Raw genomic sequence first — 17,804 nt, 5'->3', positions numbered from 1 at the left:
GGGCCGGAGTAGCAGGCAGTTACTTTGGACACGCTTTTCATCTGGACGTGAAAATACTGCCACCTATCCCAGAGAAGTTAAATTCCTCTCCTTTCTGTTACGAATGACCTCTACTGGCGTAATGTGGAACTGAACTCAACTTTGTTGTTTCTTCCAGGTTTGTCTCGATAATGCCATGGAGAAAACAAGACCTTCCTTGGTGTCCTTTGTTAGTCCATGGCCATATGCTTAATTAGTAGGTTGATTTTATTTCAGGTTATGAGGTACACATTACAGGCTATCTGGAAGAAAACTATTCATCCTGGCAGGTATCAGACCAAAAGCAAAAATGTACATGAACAATTCCCATGTCTCATATTGATCTGCTGTTATTGATGACACTAGATAAGTCAAATATGAAGTTTATTCTTGCTGCCTAGGCAAAAAACTGTCTAGCTACAACAACAGCCCCAATACAATGTGTCATGCTCTTACTGTTACACTTACCCACTGGACCAACTTAATGTTAGGATAATGACAGCAAACAACAACACCGAAAGATGTGACCGGTTTTTATTTCAAGGGTGGTGGGGGAGGAAGAGAATACATTCCCCAATTTAAGACAAAACAATAACGACAAAGCCAAAAGACATGAATAATACAATTGACTTCCATGACTTCCTCCTTGAAGTCATGGTGATGAGGGGATCCACAAGAGACAAACCTAGAAATGGGTATGGAAAAGAATGCATGAATACCCAGTGATTTAAAAACCCATGGTAATGAGTCCCATTATGGACCAAGCTGATTTACTGTTTACTAGGAGTGAACAGGGGAACAGTATAGAATTTAATACGTTCCTTGGGACCCCAGTCATTTTCGATTTTTGTACAATTCCACCAGAAGTACAACTGAGGTATATTCAGTGACATCTCAGATGAAACGTACAGAACAGGGCAGGTACTGAGTATATGCATAGAGTGTGGCGGGAAAGTGACCGGATTCTCTGTGGGTTCCAAACTGGGTCCTTTTGAAGGTAAGAATGAGGTTTGAAGGCAAGTGCTAATGGCTACGTTGGTCTTTCCATAGAAAGGTCCTTTGGAGGAAGAATGTGAGGCATATATTTGACACTTATCTAAACCAGTGTTTCTTATGTAGCCTAGCGGTTAGAGCGTTGGGCCAGTAACTGAAAGGTCGCTGGTTCGAATACACGACAAGGTAAAATAAATATCTGTCTGTGCCCTTGAGCAAGGCACTTAACCTTAATTTGCTCCAGGGGTGCCATACTACTATGGCTGACCCTGTAAAACATCACATTTCACTGTATCTGGTGTATGTCAAAAACTAATAAACTGGCCCTGGGGACATTTTAGTTTTTGGCCTGGCACTACAAAGCTGACACAAATTATCAACTTATTATGGTTAGAACGTTGGGCCAGTAACCGAAAGGTTGCTGGATCGAATCCCAGAGCTGACTAGGTATCCCCCTTTCCCATTATCAAGCTTTTGATTTCGAACAGGTGTGCAGCGCTAAATTAAAAACAAATGTGCACCCATTTGGATCCCCAGGAACAGGGTTAAGAAACATTGATCAAAATATTCTTGACAAGTTCTAAAGATGGGTGTTTACCTTCTGGGTATCTCTGCCTGTCGCACCTCCAACAGTGCTCTTATGTCAGCTACACGATAAACAAAAAAATGGGTAGAGTTTAAGACATGCAACTTTTTCATGAGACATGCTACATGTATAATGGCAATATGAAGAACAATAAGTTTGGCAGTGCTGACAAAGATTGGGGCGAAGCGATTCCCCTTGCTACCCTGTAAGCAAGGAACAGGGATTTGAATTTCATGCACACTGCTGATGGGAGCCAGTGAAGGGAGTTTTACACAGTTTGGTAGGGGTTGTTGTTATCTGTGACAGAGCCTTGGAGCAGGCAGGCCTTTCCAGGCTTCTCTTGTCAATGTTGAGCTTGACGTGGTAGGCTAACATCCAATCTGCTAGACATGCAAAGTTGGGTGTCTTTTCGTCTGGAAGGAGAGGACGGAGAGAGAGAATAAGGGTAACTCAGTGTAACTTAGTGTGATTGGTAAAGTCTCAACACTTGCGTCCGGTCACAAATCGCTCCCTACCACTCCCCTTGGCACTAACCATTTGTTTCTGTTAGGTGTGAGATCCATAATTGCACTGCTTATAGCCTACCTGCCAAGACCCTACAGATCTGCAAACATCGAGGGGATAGGACCATGGGGGAGAGAGTGATTTAGGACTGGCTTTAAATTAACACAGTACCTAGCTGCCAGTTGGTAGATGCAAAGATGATATTTAGCTGACCAGCAATCCTGCCTTGTGTAGGGTTTCTGGAGGTGTATAGCTATTAGCTGACTATAAGCCTAAAAAGGGTCTCCATTTTAGGAAATCTCCCACTGACAACTATGGCTAGCTAGGATCATTATATTAGCTTAGCTAACATTGCATTAATGAAATACAGTGGGGCAAAAAAGTATTTAGTCAGCCACCAATTGTGCAAGTTCTCCCACTTAAAAAGATGAGAGAGGCCTGTAATTTTCATCATAGGTACACTTCAACTATGACAGACAAAATGAGGGACAAAAATCCAGAAAATCACATTGTAGGATTTTTAATGAATTTATTTGCAAATTATGGTGGAAAATAAGTATTTGGTCACCTACAAACAAGCAAGATTTCTGGCTCTCACAGACCTGTAACTTCTTCTTTAAGAGGCTCCTCTGTCCTCCACTCGTTACCTGTGTTAATGGCACTTGTTATCAGTATAAAAGACACCTGTCCACAACCTCAAACAGTCACACTCCAAACTCCACTATGGCCAAGACCAAAGAGCTGTCAAAGGACACCAGAAACAAAATTGTAGACCTGCACCAGGCTGGGAAGACTGAATCTGCAATAGGTAAGCAGCTTGGTTTGAAGAAATCAACTGTGGGAGCAATTATTAGGAAATGGAAGACATACAAGACCACTGATAATCTCCCTCGATCTGGGGCTCCACGCAAGATCTCACCCCATGGGGTCAAAATGATCACAAGAACGGTGAGCAAAAATCCCAGAACCACACGGGGGGACCTAGTGAATGACCTGCAGAGAGCTGGGACCAAAGTAACAAAGCCTACCATCAGTAACACACTACGCCGCCAGGGACTCAAATCCTGCAGTGCCAGACGTGTCCCTCTGCTTAAGCCAGTACATGTCCAGGCCCGTCTGAAGTTTGCTAGAGAGCATTTGGATGATCCAGAAGAAGATTGGGAGAATGTCATATGGTCAGATGAAACCAAAATAGAACTTTTTGGTAAAAACTCAACTCGTCGTGTTTGGAGGACAAAGAATGCTGAGTTGCATCCAAAGAACACCATACCTACTGTGAAGCATGGGGGTGGAAACATCATGCTTTGGGGCTGTTTTTCTGCAAAGGGACCAGGACGACTGATCCGTGTACAGGAAAGAATGAATGGGGCCATGTATTGTGAGATTTTGAGTGAAAACCTCCTTCCATCAGCAAGGGCATTGAAGATGAAACGTGGCTGGGTCTTTCAGCATGACAATGATCCCAAACACACCGCCCGGGCAACGAAGGAGTGGCTTCGTAAGAAGCATTTCAAGGTCCTGGAGTGGCCTAACCAGTCTCCAGATCTCAACCCCATAGAAAATCTTTGGAGGGAGTTGAAAGTCCATGTTGCCCAGCAACAGCCCCAAAACATCACTGCTCTAGAGAAGATCTGCATGGAGGAATGGGCCAAAATACCAGCAACAGTGTGTGAAAACCTTGTGAAGACTTACAGAAAACATTTGACCTCTGTCATTGCCAACAAAGGGTATATAACAAAGTATTGAGATACACTTTTGTTATTGACCAAATACTTATTTTCCACCATAATTTGCAAATAAATTCATAAAAAATCCTACAATGGGATTTTCTGGATTTTTTTTCTCATTTTGTCTGTCATAGTTGAAGTGTACCTATGATGAAAATTACAGGCCTCTCTCATCTTTTTAAGTGGGAGAACTTGCACAATTGGTGGCTGACTAAATACTTTTTTGCCCCACTGTAAGCATTACCAACTAGCAAGCTAGGTGAAAGTTGTTTATACTTTGTCTGAAAACAAGCTTTACATTTGTTCATTTAGCTATACAAGCAAGATACAACTGCACACCTGAGAACAAGCCACCTCGACCAGCTGACAGCTTATTATGCTAGCTAGTTAATTCAAGGGTGGGTGAGGGCGGGTGAGACGAGACATCCAAACGAGCGCTGCCATCTACACAGGAGTGTTCACAACTAGCTAACAGGCTTGCAGCAATCGCAATGCTAACACGCAAATGGCTAAATCTCGCCAATCAACCCAGTTGCTAAAGTTACCCGACACTAGCTTGTCGGGTAATTTTGTTATAAGTGTGAAAAAGATCACAGTCAATCATAATCATTGATTGTGAGCTATTTCACGCTGTGAGCTTTTTTACATGTTAACCGGCACTGGTTTCTATGACCCTCTGCTACAGCCACTGTCTACTCTAACAAGAAAGCAGAAACTCTATATTAAACAGCAAGCAATTATCCTTTCATCACAGCTTAGAACTTACAATTTACTTTCCTTTAGGTCCAAAATTACTATATGCTGTCATCGCTGGGCATTCAGTTTATTTCTGAACCAAGGATTTATTTAAGGCAAGTGACACTAGTTAAAGGATATTTTATTGCAATGGCTCAGCGAAGATGCAAGCTATATACACTAGCTCTAAAAATTCTCGGTGCTGAGACCACTCTAGGGTGTTTTTGGAGCGCCATGTGTCACCAGCAGGGTAAGTGTGTGTGGGCCATGGGTTGTGTAAGTTGTGGGGGGAGGCAGGCTAGGCAGCTCGAGTTGAGTCAATGGCACCTGGGCATTTTGGCACAAACCAGCACAGTCCAGAAGGATGCATAGAGTGTGGCGGGAAAGTGACCGGATTCTCTGTGTGGGTTGCAAACACACGTTTATGACACACCATTGGTGTCAGCACAGACACACTCGGGTTACAATTTTGCACTCATAGGCTAACCCTTTCTATGTGGTTGAACGCTACTTTCGCTGTGTCTAAGCGCTGACTGAAATAAATAATTGAGGCTCATGTTTCAAAGTGGTAGAAGAAGAGGAGAGATGGAGGAGTGTCTGTGGTTACCCTGTGGTGTATCACCAGGGATGAAGTCACTTTCCATCTTTAGCCCGACGACTGCTCTGTGTTGTGTTCCTCTGCTACAGAGATGATGTTCATGATCTCCTCCTCCTCATTGTTGTTTTTGTTGTTAATGATGACTCTTGGTAATGGTTATTTTGCAGACACAGCATTTTCTAGTACAGTAGCTCTTTGGAGCGATTTTGGGGATGCACGATGCTTTCTTTCTTTCTCTCTCCATCTCTTGTTACTTCTGTTCTTCCTCTTCACCACTCCCTCTCACCCTCCCTCCTCCCCATGCTTGCTCTCCTTGTTACTCTCCCCTTTAACTCCCCCTACACGTCTCTTTTCGCTTTCTCTCTTGCTCTTTCGCCCTCTCCCTTTTTCTCCATTAACCTAATTCTCTCTCTTTTTCCTGGCATGGGACTAGGAGAGACACTAGATTTCAGGATGCTGTGTATCCCTGGAAATAATAAGAATTCATGTAAACATAACAGTTTTGAAAACATAGCTTGTCCCAAAAAAGTGGTCTCTTGGCAACTTACCCCGGGTATGGGGTCAGTATAGCGACGGGGTAAGTTGAGCAGCCTTGAGATAACTGGGTGATTGTGACCATGGGTGATGGTAGGTAAAAGTTTTTGTTTGTGGCAGAGGAGGCTGGTGGGAGGAGACATTACAATGAGCCCGTCCTATAGCTCCTCCCACCAGCCTCCCCTGATTCATGGAATGGGGGTGTCGTGTCTTTGCTATCATTAAATTGAAGACTTATAGTTTACATCAAAGATTCCTGTAATTAGTTATTACGCGATCAACTGATTAATAACGTAACTAATTAACTATGAATTCGAGGGCACCAGGGAAAGTAGTCAGATTACAAAGTTATAATTTCCCAATATAACCTTTCAGATATTTTCATATCTGATCAATAGTCTTCTGATTAATGATTTATTTAATTTGACCTCACGTTAGTCTCATTCCAAACGTCGTAAATTGTTAGTTATCTGCACGAACCCAGTCTTCACTATGAGTCATCCATACATCAATTGTCTTAAATCATTTATTTATTACTAACTAAGTAATTCACAGAAATGCACAAACAAACTTAAAATGGTTACACGAAATGATGGGAGAAATATGCCCTAGTGGGCTGAACCGGCATGGCGGCTTGTTAGACAAAGGGAAAATTGCGTTCGACTAAAGTCACTACAGAGTCCATAATTATAACAATTGACATGCTAATCCTTACACATGAACGCTCACTCATTCGGGAACAATTGCAATCAATATATATATATTTACGCTTGGTGTGTCGTCTTCACCGCTGGAGAAAAGTTAGTTTCTATTGGAGTTCCTTCTGTCTCTGTCCTGGTTATTGTGGATAGTTCAGAGTGACATTCGTTATAGAATGGATGTTTCGGCGGTTGTCTTTCTTTGCGTTCAATGATACCGAATTCCTAGCTGCAGACTAGTAGTCAATATCAAAGACTTGTTCTTATTCGTCTAAGAGTTTAACCACGTGGTATGGTTAAAGATTCAGCAATGGTACTTAACCTTCGTTCTCCTATGGAGAAAAACATGGTCTGTTGATAATTTCTCAGAGTTGGGCTTTTATTCGGATAGCAGAAAGGGGTTGTCCCAGGATGTCTGACCCTAACTGGGCTCAGGGGCGGTCCTTGGATTTAGTTCAAATCAAAAGGGATTTGTATTTTTCTTCATTAAACAGTCCAAAATCATATTACACAATTATACAAACAGTATCATACTCACTCATTCATTTTATACAACAAACAGATGTAAACCTCATATCTGAGGTTATTATATAAACAGCGGTATGGTGATGTAGCCACACCGTCTCCCATGAGTTTCCCACATTGGGACAAACGGACATGTTAATAGCTGGACTCTTCACCGATCTTTTATACTTTTTCCGGAACATGAAATCTGTTCGTACCTCAAGTTCTGTGAGGTGGAAGAAACTTCCTTTGTCCTGAAAGTTTACCCTCTCTCTAATACTGTTTGGCCATGAGGAGATTCTCAGGAATTTACGACGTCTCTCTGTGACCACAGCATGGGTTGAAGGAGGAAAGGGGGAGGCAGGGAGAGGGGGATGGGCTTTATGTACCTAAACAGGCAACGTCATGACAGGGGTGTGGTATATTGTATATCTTAAATGTATCACTTCATGCAGATGTAGATCTCTGTTGAAAATCACGTACCCTTCATTTCTTGACCAGTTGTCTGGGACAGGGATGATGTGCCAATTCATAGCAGCCTCAAATGCAGAGAAGTTGCCTAAGTCCATGAAACTGGTTTGCGTGATTCTTAATATGTTTAGCAAGCTCAGACTCCATGTCATCAGAGCCTCTCTTTCACACAGGTACAGTGCATTCGGAAAGTATTCAGACCCCTTGACTTTTTCCACATTTTGTTACGTTACAGCCTTATTCCAAAATGAGGAAAAAACTATTTCATCCAATCTACACACAATACCCCATAAAGTGAAAATGGGTTTAGATTTTTTTTGCAAATGTATCAAAAATAAACATACCTTATTTACTATTAAAAAAAAGGAAAAAAAAGGTATTCAGACCCTTTGCTATGAGATTTGAAATTAAGCTCCGGTCCATCCTGTTTCGATTGATTGTTCTTGATGTTTCTGCAACTTGATTGGAGTCCACCTGTGGTAAATTCAATTGATTGCCATGATTTGAAAGGCACACCTGTCTATATAAGGTCCCACAGTTGACCGTTCAAGTCAGAGCAAAAACCAAGACATGAGGTCGAAGGAATTGTCTGTAGAACTCCGTGACAGGATTGTGTCCATTCACAGATCTGGGGAAGGGTACCAAAAACATTCTGCAGCATTGAAGGTCCCCAAGAACATAGTGGCCTCCAAAGAAGTTTAGAACCACCAAGATTCTTCCTAGAGCTGGCAGCCTGGCCAAACTGAGCAATCGGGGGAGGAAGGCCCTTGGCTAGTGAGGTGACCAAGAACCTGATGGTCACTGACCGAGCCAGAGTTCCTCGGTGGAGATGGGAGAACCTTCCAGAAGGACAACCATCTCTGCAGCACTCCACCAATCAAGCCTCTATGGTAGTGGCCAGACGGAAGCCACTCCTCAGTAAAAGGCACATGACAGCCCGCTTGGAGTTTGCCAAAAGGCAACTAAAGTACTCAGTCCATGAGAAACAAGATTATCTGGTCTGATGACACCAAGATTGATCTCTTTGGCCTAAATGCCAAACGTCACGTCTGGAGGAAACCTGGCACCATCCCTACGGTGAAGCATGGTGTTGGCAGCATCATGCTGTGGGATGTTTTTCAGCTGCAGGGACTGGGAAGACTAGTCAGGATCGAGGGAAAGATAAATGAGAGATCCTTGATGAAAATCTGCTCAGGACCTCAGACTGGGGCGATGGTTCACCTTCTCTGGAGAAACCTGAAAATAGCTGTGCAGCAACATTGCTCATCCAACCTGAGAGCTTGAGAGGATCTGCAGAGATGAAAGGGAGAAACTCCCCAAAATACAGGTGTGCCAAGCTAGCGTCATACCCAAGACTCAAGGCTGTAGTCGCTGCCAAAGGCACAGTTTTTATCCGTTATTTTACCAGGTAAGTTGACTGAGAAAACGTTCTCATTTACAGCAACGACCTGGGGAATAGTTACAGGGGAGAGGAGGGGGATGAATAAGCCAATTGTAAACTGGGGATTATTAGGTGACCGTGATGGTTTGAGGGACAGATTGGGAATTTAGCCAGGACACCGGGTTTAACACCCCATCCGAAAGACGGGATAAAAAAAATGTTTAGACCAGAGGAAAGAGTGCCTCCTACTGGCCCTCCAACACCACTTCCAGCAGCATCTGGTCTCCCATCCAGGGACTGACCAGGGCCAACCCTGCTTAGCTTCAGAAGCAAGCTAGCAGTGGTATGCAGGGTGGTATGCTGCTGGCTATGCTGAATTAAAGGGTCTAAAAACCTGTTTTTGCGTTGTCATTATGGGGTATTGTGTGTAGATTGTTTTTATCCATTTTAGAATGAGGCTGCAACATAACAAAATGTGGAAAAAGTCAAGGGGTCTGAATACTTTCCGAATGCACTGTACATGTTCATTTTCTTTTTTGTCAATGTACCTCATCAGTATCATTCAGTCTTTTTTTTTCATTCCTTGCTGCTGCTCAAATGGACTCTCTCAAGAACCTCAAGGAGAGCACAACTACAAGGATGCACTTTCATGCTAGGTTTAGGACATTTTGAAGCTTGTCGAGAGACCAACTAATAAACAAAACAATCTTACAACGATCTACTTTGGTTTAGCCTTTTGACTTTGTGAAAGTCTGTTTTTTGGACAACTTGCTTACCACTTTTTCCATGTGGTTTCTTCCTTCACAGACTCCATTTTGTTTATGCTTTCCTAGTAACAAGTTACCCCAACTTACCCCACTCTCCCCTACTCCTTAAACTTCAACTCTGGGGGTGGGAGAGAGTAGGAGGAGGTGGGAGGTGGAGAGAGCTCTTTCCCAGGGATGTAGCCGCCAAGAGCAGTATCTGGTTTCAACCCCCGAAGAGGAGGTGGAAGAGAGAGGGGGGGATTGTGAGTGGAAGAGCAAGTTCGAGACAGAGGGATGCAGAGCTGGATGAAAGACTCCTGTTAAGAGGCGTGAGACTGGCATCACCTCAATGTGTCCATTAAAAGTTAGCGTTATCGTGCTAGCTGGCAATATTAGTGTGCTTTGATCCAGCCTCAGGTCAGGATACGGGAGTGAAGAGGAGACCTAAATGACATCTTATTAGAGCTGCTGGTCAGAAAAACTTACCCCAAGGTATTGCAGAGCTTTATTTAACTTTTAATGCACTTTACACTTGATGTGGAAGTCAGCACATTACAGTAACAGCATGCACAGTATATTGAGGTGATGGAGAAGGCAGAGAAATATGATACTGAAGGGATGTGGGGTGGAGAAACAGGTTCAGGTTGAGGGAGAGATTAAAAGAGAGGAAGGAGGATGATAGAATGAATCGCACAAACCCCAGACTTTCTCACTCTCCTCTGTTTGCCCTCTATCCACGGAGGCCAGTTCCTGATTACAGTGTGTGGGGCCTTGTGATACTGTAGGTCAATCTTTCACCCTAGAACTTCCACTACCCCCCTGAGTAGGCCGGAGAAAGTGCTGCCTCACTGCCAAATGACACAAAGCCATTTCCTGTCGAGGGGAAAACGACTGGGGCTAATTTTAGACATACCCTGCAGTCCTTCACAACAGAGAAGAGTGCGAGTCCTGCCCAGGGCTCTGTACAGTATGCAGTGGAACAGTGTTATGTCACTAGCCCTGTTATGAATATAAAGTCTCATTGAAAATGTAGAAATGAAATATCATACTCTTCCATTCAGTTCTCTTCCTGCATGTCTGTGGTTTTGGTTACATTTGTCATTCACTTGCAGAAATATCAGATATACTTAACAGGAATGTTTCAGTTCTTGGCGTCACTATTCAAAGTCACTAAAGTAATTGTTCTAAGCTCAGTTGAAGCAGAATTTAGTGAGAAATTTAGTTTCAATTATTGCTTTATGTACCCTATCTGCAGTTATTCTGGTTGCAATGGAATGATTACCAAAGTCATTCTAGGGTAACTCCGTGGCATAGGGACAACTCGGTGTAAATTGTTGCCTTAGTTTCTACTCCATCCAGCCTAGTTGAATGAAAGGGCTCCATCCCATAAATAATTCTCTTCTGCCTACTGTGAATCTTGGCTCTGTAAGAGGGCACCAGCTAGTATCACATTAGCCTCGAACTCTGACCTAGCTGGGTGGCTGACCAGTATATTACCACTAACTAATGCCTAGAGAAGCAAGGTAAGCCCTGCTCTTTCCATCTACCCAGATTCATAGAGGATAGAAAAAAACAGATTAGCCAAAACACTAACTATTCCTTCCTTTGGTTAACCATACTCTCTCTTTTTCTGTCCACAGAACTTGACTGGCACTCGCCCTCTACCCAGGTATGCCTACGATCCCTCCATTTTTGCCTTCCGGTCCCTCAGCACGGTCCCTCCTTGCAGTCCACTGACTCCGTCCGAAGACCGCCCATGTATGTGAGGGGATAACACCAACAGACCCCCCCCCCACACACTTATTGACTCTATAGGAGACCCCCAGACTATAACTTGTCTCAGCTTTGAAGATGAGACTGTGCTAAATAATGAGTAATAATGACCGATAGGACAATTTGACAAAGCCAATGTTTGAAAGGTTAATATTGTACTCTCAGGTAATCCCACTCTGTCAAGTCATGCTCTTGCTCGGACAACTGCTCAACGGACAGAAGCATCTAAGACACATCAAGAATGGTGTGATCTTAACCCTGATATTGAATGATGTGAGACATGCAGATTGTATGTACTGGGGAATGACAAGGCTGCAATAGAAGTCTCTTTGAAAATACACCGCTTCACTCAAGCTCTTAGTTCTAAGGACACTTCAGATATTTCATACATTAACAGCTGTCTTTTGGATGTCTGTTCAGAAAATGGACTTCACTATCAAATATATTTTCAAAGGACAACACAAGCATTGGAAAGCGTTCAAAGACTACTCCGATGCATTTGATATTCACAAGAGAAATGAATCTTGATGACAATCAAGGGTCAATCAAACTCAAGACAGGTTCATTGTCTCGACTGGAAAAAAGCTCATTAGGACCACTCATTAACAGAGGGTTTCTTGATACATTGCAAGCTGTACAATATATGTAGAGTCTATTTCTTTGTATGTATCAACCAGTTAGAGGGAAACTTGCCTGACAATCTGTCCTAATACACATGAATAGGTTGTGGTGACAGAGGGCACGCCTGACACATGCTGTCATTTGAAAGTAAAGTAGATGTTGTCTGTCTGCTTTACAATTTGTGGATGTTATTTGAATTGTCCAGGTAATAAGCTACTTCGCCATGTATGATCGTAGTTCGCGATAACCTTAAAAATTTTTTTTTTTTGCCTCAACCTGTCTGAGTTTAATTTTCACTGTAGAGGCAAACCATTGTCCTCTTTTCCTGCATGCATTTCACTGTGCTGAGTTGTAGAAAAGAACAGTATGTGAGCATTTAAGGGAAGTATATGAAATCTACTGACATGACATGAAATTTCTAACCCGTACCTTCTTTTCTTGTATGAGACAACCAACATTATGCTTCTGAATGACATTCCTGATGGATTGAATGTAAAACTGAAAGTAGTCTTAACTGTAGAGTCGATATGCTAGGGTAATCAGAGGACAGATATGAAAAACCTTTTCTCAAGTGACATGACAACCTATTTTATGCATATGAATGTATACCTTGATGGACATGTTGAGATCAAAACAGTGTCGTCACCGTAACCAAGCTCTTCTACTGCTGTGATTGCTGTGATGTTGCTGTGTCCCTCGCATAACTTCTGAACAAATAAACGCCCTGTGGCCTCTTGATTCTTAGGAGTGATTTTTATTTTTACATTTCTACATTTGCGTCAATATACAATATACAGTGCATTCGGAAATTATTTAGACTCCTTCCCATGTTCCACATTGTTACAGCCGTATTCTAAAATGCATTCAACATGTTCCCTCATCTACACACAATACACCATAATGACAAAGCAAAAATAACCCGATGGTCGCTGACAGTGCTCCTCTGTGTAGATGGTTGTCCTTCTGGAAGGTTCTCCCATCTCTGCAACACCTCACCAATCAGGCCTTTATGGACTGGTCCATTTTTATCCCTATGGTGAAGCATGGTGGCAGCATCATGCTGTGGGGAGACTAGTCAGGAACGAGGGAAAGATGAACGGAGCAATGTACAGAGAGACTCTTGATGAAAAACTGCTCAGGATCTCAGACTTGGGGCAAAGGTTCACCTTCCAAAAGAGACAATGACTCTTAAGCACACAGCCAAGACTCTGGAGAGACCTGAAAATAGCTGTGCAGGGACACTCCCGTCCAACCTGACAGAGCTTGAGAGGATCTGCAGAAGAATGGGAGAAACTCCCCAAATACAGGTGTGCCAAGCTTGTAGCGTCATACCCAAGAAGACTCGAGGTTGTAATCGCTGCCAAAGGTGCTTCAAAAAAGTACTGAGTAAAGGGTCTGAATACTTATGTAAATGCTATATTTCAGTTTTTTATTTTTAATACATTTGCAAACATCTCTAACAACTTAGTGTGAATACTTTCCAAATGCACTGTACAGTGCTGTCATCAAATAATTGTCCTCGCAATTTCCATTTTAGAGCAGAGCACATTACAGGGAATAATTCTACATGCATTGACACAGATTACCATTTTGTATTACTGTAGCTGTGTACCAGGGTTGGTGTCAATTCCATTTCAATGCAGGAGGTGAATCCAAAAACAACTTAATAATTTATTTTCAATGAGGATATTCTCCCATGCTATCTCTTCCGTGTCTCTATACTCTGTGTGGCCGTCCTTGTTGCCCTGGCCCACTCAGCTCCTGGCCTACTTCATCTCTAGCCCCAGTACTGGTGGAGCTCTGGGAGTTGAATCCTGGGTCACTCAAATGGACTGCATGCAGCCCAAACAGATATTTGATTAAAACAATCATTTCAAATCTTGCTTACATTTGTGTACGATCACGTATCTCTATTATTTGTGGGAATAGAACAGATTTCCAAAATTAAAATTACTTGGAGATAAAAAAAAATGTTCTGAAAACTTGGGGGGCCAAATAAAACCACCCGGGGGCCAAATTCGGCCCACGGAATGCCAGTTGAGGAATCCTAATATAGGTCAGGCAGCATGGTTCAACTGTGCTGGGCCAGGAGCTTAGAGCTCCGGAGTGGCGCGGTGGTCTAAGGCACTGCATCTCAGTGCTAGAGGTGTCACTACAGACCCTGGTTTGATTCCAGGCTGTATCACAAATTAAAATAAAACAGAGGTGGATCTGGAACCAGGGGCAGACTGGTCCATTTTTTGCCTAGTGGGCCTATTTAACTTTGTTTGTATTTTTACACAAAATTTGAATTTTCTGACTAATAATGTGGGCCTCAAGGAATAAAATGGGGTGGTGTGTTAGAAATGCCAGGAGCAATTTTTGGTTCCAATCTGCCCACCTGGAGCTAGAGCCCAGGGCCAAACCTGTCTGGAGGTCCAGCAGGACACTTCCCAATACACCTTAGGAGTGGGTGGGGAAGTGGGATTTGAATGTATGTGATTACAGTATGTGCTTGCATACAGTATTTGTTTATGTAACTGTGTGTATTTGCAGAGTGTGTGTGCAGCTTGTGCACCTGGTATGTGGGTTATATGCAGTTAAGGCATCTGCAGATACAGTGGGGAGAACAAGTATTTGATACACTGCCGATTTTGCCGATTTTCCTACTTACAAAGCATGTAGAGGTCTGTAATTTTTATCATAGGTACACTTCAACTGTGAGAGACGGAATCTAAAACAAAAATCCCCAAAATCACATTGTATGATTTTTAAGTAATTAATTAGCATTTTATTGCATGACATAAGTATTTGATACATCAGAAAAGCAGAACTTAATATTTGGTACAGAATCCTTTGTTTGCAATTACAGAGATCATACGTTTCCTGTAGTTCTTGACCAGGTTTGCACACACTGCAGCAGGGATTTTGGCCCACTCCTCCATACAGACCTTCTCCAGATCCTTCAGGTTTCGGGGCTGTCGCTGGGCAATACGGACTTTCAGCTCCCTCCAAAGATTTTCTATTGGGTTCAGGTCTGGAGACTGGCTAGGCCACTCCAGGACCTTGAGATACTTCTTACGGAGCCACTCCTTAGTTGCCCTGACTGTGTGTTTCGGGTCGTTGTCATGCTGGAAGACCCAGCCACGACCCATCATCAATGCTCTTACTGAGGGAAGGAGGTTGTTGGCTAAGATCTCGCAATACATGGCCCCATCCATCCTCCCCTCAATACGGTGCAGTCGTCCTGTCCCCTTTGCAGAAAAGCATCCCCAAAGAATGATGTTTCCACCTCCATGCTTCACGGTTGGGATGGTGTTCTTGGGGTTGTACTCATCCTTCTTCTTCCTCCAAACACGGCGAGTGGAGTTTAGACCAAAAAGCTCTATTTTTGAATCATCAGACCACATGACCTTCTCCCATTCCTCCTCTGGATCATCCAGATGGTCATTGGCAAACTTCAGACGGGCCTGGACATGCGCCTGCTTGAGCAGGGGGACCTTGTGTGCGCTGCAGGATTTTAATCCATGACGGCGTAGTGTGTTACTAATGGTTTTCTTTGAGACTGTGGTCCCAGCTCTCTTCAGGTCATTGACCAGGTCCTGCCGTGTAGTTCTGGGCTGATCCCTCACCTTCCTCATGATCATTGATGCCCCACGAGGTGAGATCTTGCATGGAGCCCCAGACCGAGGGTGATTGACCATCATCTTGAACTTCTTCTATTTTCTAATAATTGCGCCAACAGTTGTTGCCTTCTCACCAAGCTGCTTGCCTATTGTCCTGTAGCCCATCCCAGCCTTGTGCAGGTCTACAATTTTATCCCTGATGTCCTTACACAGCTCTCTGGTCTTGGCCATTGTGGAGAGGTTGGAGTCTGTTTGATTGAGTGTGTGGACAGGTGTCTTTTATACAGGTAACGAGTTCAAACAGGTGCAGTTAATACAGGTAATGAGTGGAGAACAGGAGGGCTTCTTAAAGAAAAACTAACAGGTCTGTGAGAGCCGGAATTCTTACTGGTTGGTAGGTGATCAAATACTTATGTCATGCAATAAAATGCAAATGAATTACTTAAAAATCATACAATGTGATTTTCTGGATTTTTGTTTTAGATTCCGTCTCTCACAGTTGAAGTGTACCTATGATAAAAATGACAGACCTCTACATGCTTTGTAAGTAGGGAAACCTGCAAAATCGGCAGTGTATCAAATACTTGTTCTCCCCACTGTATATATTAATATTAAGAATCAAGATTAACATACAGTATATGACTATTTAACAGCAGTATGTGTCTCTGTATGTGCAGAGGTTGAGTGGTGGCATAGTATACCGAGGCAGGACTTCTGTTGTATCACATCAAAGCCTGCCAAGACTGCAAGGTTCACAACCCTCCTCACTGGGTCACAATAGAACATCTCACCAAATGGTGCAAGCCAATCCTGCAAGCTTTTTACCGTCAGTGTGTGTGTGTTTGAGAGCCACTGACGTCAGCACCACTCTACTGGGTTGGCTGTGAGAAAAGGGCCTGTAGTGAGGCAGATGGGGAGGGTGGAAGCTTTGGGAGAGAGGGAGTGTGAAAATTGAGTGGTAGATATGGATGGAGTGGTTGAGCTGGAGATGAGACGGCACGAATGGCTACAAACATGTAGCTATTTCTGGGGTGAAATTAATATTCACTGCAAACCTTCAAAGATGAAATCTTAACAATCCGTGGGCAAAGTACTGTGTTCAACTTTATTGTACAAATATAAAGTAGCAAAATATGTGACTTTTGGAAAGGGTAATACTTTTAACCTTCCAGGTTTAAGTCTGAGTTGAAGGAGGGGATAGGATAGAATAGTAGTGAGGTGGAGGAGGAGAAAGAGGGAGAGAATGAAGAGCACAGGAAGAAATGCCGTGTGGTATTTCTGAGGCAGAATAATCCTACTCTAGGCAGCTTGCCACACACACACAAAACCCTATTTCACACACAAACCAGCCTGCCAAACGCTGAATCACTCACTCGTAATGAAGATCTGGTTAAAAAGAGACTTTGGAGGGGAGGACACACACACACACACACACACACACACACACACACACACACACACACACACACACACACACACACACACACACACACACACACACACACACACACACACACACACACACACACACACACAAACTACTGTTGACGACTCATTATCAGCTTGCGTTTTATCTGGTAATGCCACACAAGTGTCCAGATGGCCTGCAAAGCTGCTTCAATGCTCTCCCTCCCTCTCCGCCCCGCTCACTCTCCTTTGAAAGAGGGTTACGCCAGCAATCGACAGAGTGAAACCCAGCAGGGAACCCATACTGTTCGGACGTCAGGTGGGCTTAGCTGCAAGAGAGCAGCCAAAGTAACAAAGCTGACCTCAGATGAGTGAATATCTGCGCTAAAGCTAAATATTTCGCTGTATTATGTAAAGTCATCAGACATACGATAGGGCCAAATCAAATTTCAGTGAGAGACTAGGTTTAAGTGCAGGCTATCTTTGTTATGTACAAGAGGGTGAGCCTTACCAGAATCTGAGGACTGATATCTAAACCATAATGGGACCTGTCCTTATTCACACTGTTCAAGGATAAGTAATGCAAAACATTCACCAAGTTGTTTCAATTTCATGATTATCGTGAAAAAAGGAGGCAATGGTTACCACGAGTCAACTGCAAACTGGCTACCACATAAACATCAAAATTTCATAATTTTCACAATGAGGAAAACATGGCATGTTTTACCAGTTTCAGTCTGTTTCAGCCTCTATAATGTTGCCATTTACTCCAAAAAGTTAATTAAAATATGGTAAAACACAAGTTGTATGCAATCTGGAGAGGGGGTAAACACTGAGGCGACAGTTACCGGTGTGTGTGTTGCTGCTAAGTTTGCAGGTGGGTGGAGTCGACAGAAGGGTCAA

General features: G+C 43.2%; 1 protein-coding gene across 3 annotated transcripts in view; it reads left to right on the top strand.

Annotated features, from left to right (window-relative positions):
* LOC139553146 (uncharacterized) overlaps nucleotides 1-12,627 on the top strand; it is a 49,018-nt gene extending 36,391 nt beyond the window's left edge. For all 3 annotated transcript variants that reach the window (XM_071365113.1, XM_071365114.1, XM_071365112.1), the window contains one exon: nucleotides 11,136-12,627. In XM_071365113.1, coding sequence (XP_071221214.1) covers nucleotides 11,136-11,261 — 126 coding nt within the window. In that variant the 3' untranslated portion in view covers nucleotides 11,262-12,627. The remainder of the gene's footprint in view (nucleotides 1-11,135) is intronic.
* The last annotated feature ends 5,177 nt before the right edge of the window (nucleotides 12,628-17,804 follow it).

This window comes from Salvelinus alpinus, chromosome 25 (genome assembly GCF_045679555.1).
Source record: "Salvelinus alpinus chromosome 25, SLU_Salpinus.1, whole genome shotgun sequence".
NCBI lineage: Eukaryota > Metazoa > Chordata > Actinopteri > Salmoniformes > Salmonidae > Salvelinus > Salvelinus alpinus.
This window is presented reverse-complemented; position numbering and strand designations above follow the sequence as displayed.